Source organism: Phalaenopsis equestris, unplaced genomic scaffold, assembly GCF_001263595.1.
Source record: "Phalaenopsis equestris unplaced genomic scaffold, ASM126359v1 Scaffold001353, whole genome shotgun sequence".
Lineage (NCBI taxonomy): Eukaryota > Viridiplantae > Streptophyta > Magnoliopsida > Asparagales > Orchidaceae > Phalaenopsis > Phalaenopsis equestris.
This window is the reverse complement of record NW_018165792.1, coordinates 75,210-85,189: the sequence shown is the minus strand read 5'-3', so window position 1 is coordinate 85,189 and position 9,980 is coordinate 75,210. Positions and strand designations below refer to the sequence as shown.

Genomic DNA, 9,980 nt, shown 5'->3' with positions numbered 1-9,980 from the left:
TGCCGAGTTCATAAAAAGGCACTGAAGAATGCTGTTGGCATAGCAGGTAGCTCCAAGATTAGTTAATCCAGCAGGGATTTCGGTGGATGTACGGATATCTTTATAAGGGTTAGGACCAAGAGATTGAATAATATCTGGCATCCTTTGCCACAGGCCACTTTTCCTATTTCTGTTAGGTGGTGGAATTAACCCACAAAAGCAATTTGGTGAATCCTTAGAATTACCATGGCATTCCAGGCTTCCAAATTAAATATAGCTGGCATATATCATCCTCAGAAATCTCACCTGTTAAGTGAACTTTTCTGTCAAAAGGAAAATTACGAGATTAGTAAGTCAAAGGATTTAAAGAAAAGCGATAAGCATCTGAGGCAGAAAAACCGATTTAACTGAAAGCATCAAACCTCAGGATCTCAGAAGAAGAAGAAAAACCACTATCATCAGTCCGTTGCCTTTTATTTTTGTAGCGAGTACAAGGCCGATTCATCATACTCTATAAATTTAATGACCTATAATATAATGGTAACAGAGCATCTAAACAGAAAGTAGATAACCGGCGCAGCACATAAAGCAAGAGAGCGACCATGGACAATTATCAACATTTCAAAACATCCTGAAAGCAAAACATAATCCCATCATTTTCCATACAATGAAGTAAAGCATGGCATATAGAATGAAAGAAAAAAAAATTAATCAATTATGGGTAGCTATAATTAAGGAATGAAACAGTGTTAAGGAAAAGAAGTCTAAATCTGGAATAATTCTTTTCTGCCTTCCTAGGGAAAGCCATAAAAATAAATTTTCAAAATGGTTAGCAAACTGCACTGAGCAAAATAATAACACAAACATTTTATTTTCTTTTCAAATGAATTCTTCAACATTTTTTGGATCATTTGGGCATATCCCAGTCACACATTGGACATAAAGTAACATGAACAAATGAATCTTATTTTTTCTAGAAGTCCTTAGACCCTTTCTATCAATTTCACTGGATAACTCTGCAATTTGGAAATCCTAAATTTTGTGCTTGCCAATAGACAGTTCATTAATTTATACTGTGTTAGATTTATTACCAACCAAACATCCATACATAGATGCCTTACATGAATGCATGGCCCAAATCAATCTCAATTAGGGTTGAGTAATTAATAAATTCTCTATTTCCCTATCACTTTCTTTACTACCATTGTAACTTGACACACCTAAGTTTTCTGTTTCCCAGCATGGCAACGATTAAAAAGTAGCAGATACATCAACATTAGAGATGTTGTGAATCTAACAAAGGTTATAGTTAAGACGGGGAACTGAGGCAATTATTGTTTTTTTAATTAATTCCTAGAACTAGCATACTAGGGTACCAAAGGCCGGTTTGTGTTCAAGGAAAATTGGAGAGTACAAGTTTTTCAAATGAATTCATGGAAAGAAAGCTCTTATTTTGCATTTAAAACCAATATTTGACCAAAACTATTGACTGCATTATTAGCCCAAATTAAGCTCAAATCAATTTTTTTTCCACCATGAATCTTATATTTTAAAGGTTTAAGAAATTGCAGTGGTTAAGTGTCACTTCAGTGTTAATTGGACAATGGTTCAATATATTATCCTCCATTTAAGTGACATTTTCAGCAATGCACAGTATCCTCCATCCCTCCCATGAAGGAATATTTTAAAAGGGAGAAAAGGGTATATTCCTCTATTCCAAAGCAAAGTAGGAATAAAATGAGAGGAAAGAGCTGAAGCAGTGGGGTGAACCAACAAGGACAGGAGTCAAAGGCGTCTGCTGGTTCAAAGGCCGTGAATGCAACAACAAATGATCTGAAAATAATTGTCATTTCTGAATCACAACATATGGTTGCCAATAAGGATATGGCCTAAGAAATAGAAGTAATAAAGGAAAGCAACTCACACAAGGTATTTCTTTTCTCACTAATTACCTTATATCCTCAACGATTTAGCAAACACACAAGAGATGGCAAAAGATAGTAAAGCAATAGTGTATATTAGCCAAAAGCTTCAAAAGAGTCAATAAATCAACCATTTTCCTTATCAAAGGGGAATTGTTATGTTAATTGAAAAAAGTAATTTCTCGACTTTCAAACAAGAGGAAGAATGGTTTGGTTAAAACCTTGAACGAAATAAGACGTGTATCAACTGAAAATGAGAAAATTTTATCCAAAAAAAGAAGGAATCTTAGTACAAGGACAAATATAACTAGTTTGGTTAGTTCCCACTCAGGCAACTGAAATAGAAAATGCACATAAGCAAACAATATACATGAGTCAAATATAGGATATTGGAAATGAATGAAGTTGATTGATTTACTAGATGGCATAGAAGAGACGGGCAGACATCAGGAAGGAGAAATTAATATCTATTGGTCACTTAAGAACCACCAAGCAATAGAAAACACATGAATTTTATAACTCAAAATAATTTCCATAACCACACTTAAACAGTCATTCTCACCAAAGCACTCCTGCCGGTTGGACAAGAAAAAATGGATCTGTACAGGTCCCATAAAGAATCACCAAGCAATTGAAATAAAATGAATGTTATAGCTCATGAAAACATTTCCATAGCCTCTGTAAAAATTTCATCCTCACCAAAGGTACTATCATTTTTCATGCAATATAAAAGTTTTTAGAGGACTACCTCACATAAACCAACCCCATCAAGGCAAACTGTGAAAATTTTATTTAAATCATGGCTCATCACATTAATTCTACAAATACATTTAACTCTACACATAATAGGCAAAACTGCCAAGAAAATTCTCATGAAATGAAGACCACATTACATGTTTGAAAAAACCAAAGAAAAAGGAATTACACCCAGTTCCATTGCCTACTGCAGGAAATAAACACAACATTCAAAAAAACATGGCAATTGAAAAAATTAAATAATTAAAAAAAATACTACTCACAATTCGAACCAATGTTCACAAAATCAGGCATGGTGATGAATTATTATAAAAATTCAGAATTAAAAAGGAGAATTTTGTTTGGCCGAAGAAAATAATTAATATATCTTTCTTCAGCAATCAACAATACTTCCTCCTCCTAAGACACCATGACATTAAATAGATTATCACATGGTAAGAACATAGACACATGTTAAACCTAACTTAAATAGGATCTGCAGGGATAAATCCTCCATTCATGAAAGGAGGCCTCTCATTATTTGAATTGTGCTAATGCAAGCATTCCATACAAAGGAGAACAAAGCAATAAAAAAATACATAAAAAGAGAATATCCACAATAATGAGAATATATTATAATAATAAATAATCTACAGATCTAATATAAATATAAGATGGGCATTCTAATATGTATATGGTGATGAATAATTCTAATAACTAATAATTCTAGACTTCCCATACAAACTCAAGTTGTTGTTGCAAGAAGAATCAAATGTTTGCCAATTAACTAATAGCTCTCTCGCACTACTCACCAGTCGGCATCTAATTTTCTTCTTTTCTTTTTCTTTTATTTAATCTTTTTAAATACACCCTGCAATCTTCTCCCCTGCACAAATATCCAACCTCCCAAGCTAAAATTTCTTAAGTCTCAACGCTACCAATTCTCCACACCAATTACTGAATTCCTTAGCTACAAAAAATCAACCAATTCTTCATCACATTTTACAAGTAACACCAACTCAGACATTTCATGCCCAAAGTTTTCTACACAACTATCTCCAAAGCTCCAAAAAGAAAAAATCATCTTACAGCCTCTCTACTCTCAAAGTACATCAAGGTTGCATCTCCAATTCCTCTCGATATGAGTGCTCCATCCAACTCTTCACACAGTTAAGAACCAACTCCAAATCTTAATAATCCAACTCACAAAAACCTTCCAATAAAGCCAATACATTACCATAAAACAAATGAAAAAAGGGGAATGGAAGAGAAAGCTTAAAAAATCCAACAATAACACCAGCAAGCATTAATGTGCAACCAAAAGCAAATTGATCACCAGCTAGAAGAGGAGAAAGCAGATGAAGCAGGCACTCATATACCATGTCAAATTCATCAAAGGCTACGTCTTTCATTGATTGAATTGTGCTAAACCAAACATGCCAATATAAATGAATACATCAATAAGAAATACACAATAAACGAGAATATCCTAATAATAAGGAAGTATTACATTAAGAAATATAGATTACCGCTATAGATATTAGAAAAATATATTTAGATAGTAATGAACAATTGAAACAACTCTAATAATTCTACCTACATATTTCTAACCCCTGAGACACGAGGACATTACTTAGGTTATTGCATGGACCTCTGCTAAACCTAATTAGAAGAGGAATTGCACGATAAAGCCGTAATGTAACTTTACACGTGGTAAACCCTATAAAGACTTTAAAAAAAAAAACGCTCAGAGTCCAAGATATTTCACGGGAGAAAGGGCTATCTCTACATTCAAAAGATTAACAGACCCGAGCCAAGGAACTGATACCGCATAAACTCGTCTTCCAACAACGGAAGCGGCGTCTCGGAAAATACCAAAGAAGGGACATTTTCCTCTAAAAGCAGTTTTAGAATAGGAGACATGGTGCAAATTAAAGGGCAATAAAGAGGCGAACCAGACTGTGAGAAGAGTGAAAGCCAAGCCAAAAGCGGAACCCTGCATCATCCTCTTCCGCCGCTTAAAGTTTCGGTTTAGGCGGCAATGGAAATGAAACTTATTAGACGCAAGTGCTGAAATAAAAACCTAGGCCAGGCACCTTCTCAAATGCAAAGAAAAGAACACCACTGGACTCCAACGCGAGAGAGAGAGAGAGCGGGAATACGGGAGTGAGGGCCGACCGTACAAGGCAAAATGGAGTTGTAATACCACTACTGGCGCGACGGAGGCGCTGTACGGTGGAGGGTGTAGTGTTTTGGGCATAAACTATATTTTGGTAGCTCATCCTTGTGATCTGATTTTTTCAAAAACAAAAAAAAAAATTGTAATAGCTATTGCGCGTAGCTTATCAGCCATTTGGGGCAGCTTATAAGTGCGGCGGTATTTTGAAAACGCCGCCTTAGTGTTTGTTTCACGCATTTGAGGAGCGTTTTTCCAAACTGTGTTTTCTAATTTGTACTACACGCAGACAGCGAGTGTACCCCTATTATTCGTGTTCTGTCTCTACCTGTTTATTCCATTGCCCTCGTGACTTCGCCCTAACTTTCTCCTCTGCCAAAAGCCGAAAGCCTCCACTCTCGTCTCCGCTCTCCGATCCTCCCTCCGCTCCTCTCTCCTCTGCCAAAAGCCGCCACTGGGGCAAGTAGGTCACCGAGATCCACCTCCCTAAGAACCGCACCAAACTCTGACTTGGCACCTTCGATACCGCCGAGGAAGCCGCCATGGCTTAAGCAAATATTATTTATTTTTGTGGGGCAATTATGAATTTGGGCCTCTGTAAAATGGAATTTTTGACATTTGCAGGGTTTTAAAGGTAGGATGGTGGTGTTTTAATAGGTAGATCTCTTCCTGGTCTACCATTTATTTTTCTTGGTATTATTAGGGATGGAGTGTGTTGTTAGTAATCTATAACTTTAGAGTTGTAATTATTAATGTATTAATGATGTGTATTTACTTAATTATTGTTGGGCTTGCTTTTTAATTTTGGAAAATGCATTGGTTTACTTGAATCAGTTTTTGAGTGATATCTATATCAATAGTAATAAAGATTAGGAGTGTGCCTTTACAAAGAAAAAGGTAAAGGACTTATGTAAATGTAATACTAGATATCATATTATTTTAAACATATCGTGGAAGTACTTCTAATGACATTCTAAATTTGTCAGCTTCAATTTATCGCCCTTGAGAAAGAAAAACCATTAGCATTGTTCTACAAAGAATCTAAAAATTTTAGTTCAATTAGTCATCATCATATTACCGTTGCAAACTTCTCCACTGTGCGCGGCCGAAATGGTTTTTTTCACATAAAGCTGCAAAACAGCTGTTCTCAAACCGCGGTAACCAAACATCTAAACACTTATTCAGTTCCGGGGCAAACTAGTCATTTATCCAAAAACAACTATAAATCATAACTATAAATCAGCTGTTTTCCAAACGCATAAACCAAATAGTCAGCCAGCTTATCTGGACCAGCTGCTCCTCAGCAGATTATCCGGATAAGCCGCTTATCAGTATAAGCTGGATAAGCTTCACCTGCCTCAAACAGACCCTTAATCAGCTTATCAGCAGATTATTCAATAAGTTGCAGCTGCTCCAAACATACCCTAAATCATTCGAATAAACTAATAAAAAAACGTTTATATGTTTATGACCAAATTTTTATATATTTATAAATTTATCCTCAATTTAAGTTTTTATATTTATAGAACTAAAATCTTTCATTTAACAATAAAAATACTACTATTTTAATTTTTTAAAAAATAAAAGACATTTTCGCATAAACAAGAACACATATATGTAAAAATTAAAATTCAAATTATAGAAATAAAAATACGTAGAAATTAAATTGTATATATATATATTCTAAAAAATAAAAAATAAAAATGATTTATAATAAGAAACTATGCTTAAGAATGTTATATTTAAGGGCACATTTGTTTTGACATTTTAGCACACATTTGTGCCAATCCTGGGAGATTGATTGAGATTCTACATTGTCTTAATGGTTTTTTTATATTATTAATATTATTTATTTTTTGTGGGGAAATTATGAATTTGGACCTCTATAAAATGGAATTTTTGACATTTGCAGGGGGTTAAAGGTAGGATGGTGGGGTTTAAATAGGTAGATCTCTCCCTGGTTTACCATTTATTTTTCTCGGTATTACTAGGGAAGGAGTGTGTTGTTAGTAATATGTATCTTTAGAGTTGTAACTATTAATGTATTAATGATGTGTATTTGCTTAATTATTGTTGGGTTTGCTTTTTAGTTTTGGAAAATGCATCGGTTTACTTAAATTAATTTTTCAGTGATATCTATATCAATAGTAACAAAGATTAGGAGTGTACCTTTACAAAGAAAAAGGTAAAGGACTTATGTAAATGTAATACTAGATATCATATTATTTTAAACATATCATGGAAGTACTTCTAATGACCAATGATATTCTAGAGTTGTCGGCTTCAATTTATCGCCCTTGAGAAAGAAATACCATTAGCATTGTTTTACAAATTTAAAAATTTTAGTTTAATTAGTCCCCATCATATTACTGTTGCAAACATCTTCACTACGCGCGGCCGAAATGGTTTTTTTTCACATAAAGCTGCAAAACAACTATTCTAAAATCGCAGTAACCAAACAGCTAAACACTTATTCAGTTTTGGGGCAAACTAGTCATTATCCAAAAACAACTATAAATCAATTGTTTTCCAAACACACAAACCAAACAACAAGTCAGTTTATCTGGATCAGCTGCTCCTCAGGAGATTATCAGGATAAGTTGTTTATCAGCATAAGCTGGATAAGCTGCAGCTGCCCCAAACAGACCCTTAATCAGCTTATCAGCAGCTTATTCAATAAGTTGAGCTTATTCAATAAGTTGTCAATAAGTTGCAGCTGCTCCAAACATACCATAAATCATTCGAATAAACTAATAAAAAAACATTTATATTTTTATGACCAATTTTTTATATATTTATATATTTATCCTCAATTTAAGTTTTTATATTTATAGAACTAAAATCTTTCATATAACAATAAAAATACTACTATTTTAATTTTTTAGAAAATAAAAGACATTTTCGCATAAACAAGAACACATATATGTAAAAATTAAAATTCAAATTATTGAAATATAAATACGTAGAAATTAAATTATATATATATATATATATATCTTCTAAAAGATAAAAAAAATGATTTATAATAAGAAACTATGCTTAAGAATGTTATATTTAAGGGCACATTTGTTTTGACATTTTAGCCCACATTAAGAACCAAACCAATAAAACATAACATTTGAATCGAGTGTTTGGTGGATGATGTTCTAAACCATAGTGTCATTTTTATTAAAACCGCAGCCGCGCTATTTACCACTCATTCTGCATTACAACACAACCACCCCCTCCCTTCATGAAACCCTCTCTCTCATCTACTATGGTTCATTGGTCTCTCTCTCTCCCCGTTTCAAGTTCGCACACCCCTCCTCTCATATATTTTATTACAAAAACCAAATCAAGCAATCTCCCATCACCTTCTCTAGTTTGCACGAACCTGCAAGTCGAGCAAACAAAACCCGCCCACTCTTTGGTTCTTGTTCACATGGGTATAGCCAAAGCAGCCAAAATCCTCTCCCTCCTCTCTCGGTATTTGGTTCGCAGTTCGCAGCTCGCAGCAAGGTATTAGAGAGAGAGAGAGAGCTGAGAAGAAAAAGGTATGAAAGAGAGAGAGAAATCTAAGAAATGTAAGAGAATCTTTAAATGTTAGAATCTCCTATAATGAAGATCCAAAATGTCTCTTTATTGATGACATGACCTCCTATTTATAGGATTCCGATAATACAAGTACATGCAAGGAAAAAAACAGTTTTCATGACGGTCTAAATAATTGAATTCAACTTATATAGTAATGAAAAGAAAGGCAGTGTATGATAGATCACTCAAAGCCGTGAGGTTGGTCAACTATTGGTCGCATGTCGAGTGTAGGTATCGATAGGTCGCATCTTCTTGGAAATTTTGTCGCTTGATTAAGGCATGCAGACCTTTGTGAGCAGTCTCATGATTTTCATCGCTCGACATATTCTGTCAAGCAAAATATTCCATCAGTCGGCCGGTTTTGTTGGTTGACTGAGACATAAAGTCAATCGACTGTTCGCTGCTAAAATTTTTGCTCTATTGTCCGAGACTTTGTTTGTGCACTTCTACTTTTAGTCATCTGATCCCTTCAAGATTCGTGCTTGAATTTTTGTGGTATTCATATTAGCTCCCGATTTTCCTACTCCTTGATTACAGCTGCTACGATAAGGACAAGAAAATTAAGAAATATTAAAAGGGACAAAAATCAAGAAAGTTAATTTAATGCTACATTCTCCCTTTTTTTCATTCCCGACAAACCCTATAAATAAGGGTGTAAGACTTTTAGTTTGAGATCAACAAGGAAGGCTTTGCCATATTTTCAGCTGTGAAAAAACTACAACTTCTTGGATTTGAAAATAAAATAAAGGACTAGAGGAAGAGATTTGTGATTGCTCTTGCTCTAATGACATGGAAATTTGACCAAGTCAACAGACACAGTGTGGGACAAGTTAGAGTCCCTCTCAAAGAAGCTGCATGTTGTCGACACAATGTTGAACGAGTGTCACTCTCGGTTCCACAACACACTACTAAGAAGATAATCACCCGGGTGCTGAAGGGTAAAATGGCTCAAGATTTATGGTTATTTTCTGATGCTATTAATGCCAACTATGTGAAGGTGACAAGGGAAAGTCGACTACTTAGCAACAATGGTTGAGGCTTCCTTTGATAGCAAGTACTTTCATTGATAGTTATGTATTGAAAGATTTACCCCTTGATGTCATTGCCTCTGTGACGGCCGATACCAGCGGTATAAATTTTATAACTTCTGTTTTAAAAGCACAATTATTATTCAAAATTGACCAGCGAAGTTACTATTATTGCTCAATATCATTTGGTTGATGAAGAAAAAAGCTGAGGAAATAGGTATGTAGTTAATGAAGGAGTCGAGGCTCCTAGTATTTCGACACATCAGTCGACCTAACCAACAACCTTACAGTGGCCTGATCTGAGGCTCCTAGTATTTCGACACATCGGTCGACCTAACCAACAACCTTACAGTGGCCTGATCTTCTGCTGATTAGTGATGTCTCGCTTGACTCTTAACTGTCTAATCCTTCTCTTATTAACTTGACAGAAAAGGCCAAGGCCATTGACCATAGGAAAATATGTTGAGATTTTCATACCTATTTTATGTTGTTTTTAATGATATTGCACTTTAAAGAAATGTATTTTTGATGTTTTGTTGCAGGAATAATGAATTAGGGTCATTGGAG

At 34.7% G+C, this 9,980-nt stretch overlaps 1 protein-coding gene across 1 annotated transcript in view; it reads right to left on the bottom strand.

The window, feature by feature from the left end:
- LOC110034130 (ubiquitin carboxyl-terminal hydrolase 26) overlaps positions 1-4,890 on the bottom strand; it is a 105,376-nt gene extending 100,486 nt beyond the window's left edge. Inside the window, 4 exon segments of the mRNA XM_020738413.1 lie at positions 1-235; positions 237-302; positions 402-610; positions 4,592-4,890. Of these exon segments, the coding sequence (XP_020594072.1) occupies positions 1-235; positions 237-302; positions 402-487 (387 nt within the window). The 5' untranslated portion in view covers positions 488-610; positions 4,592-4,890.
- Between the last annotated feature and the right edge of the window lie 5,090 nt (positions 4,891-9,980).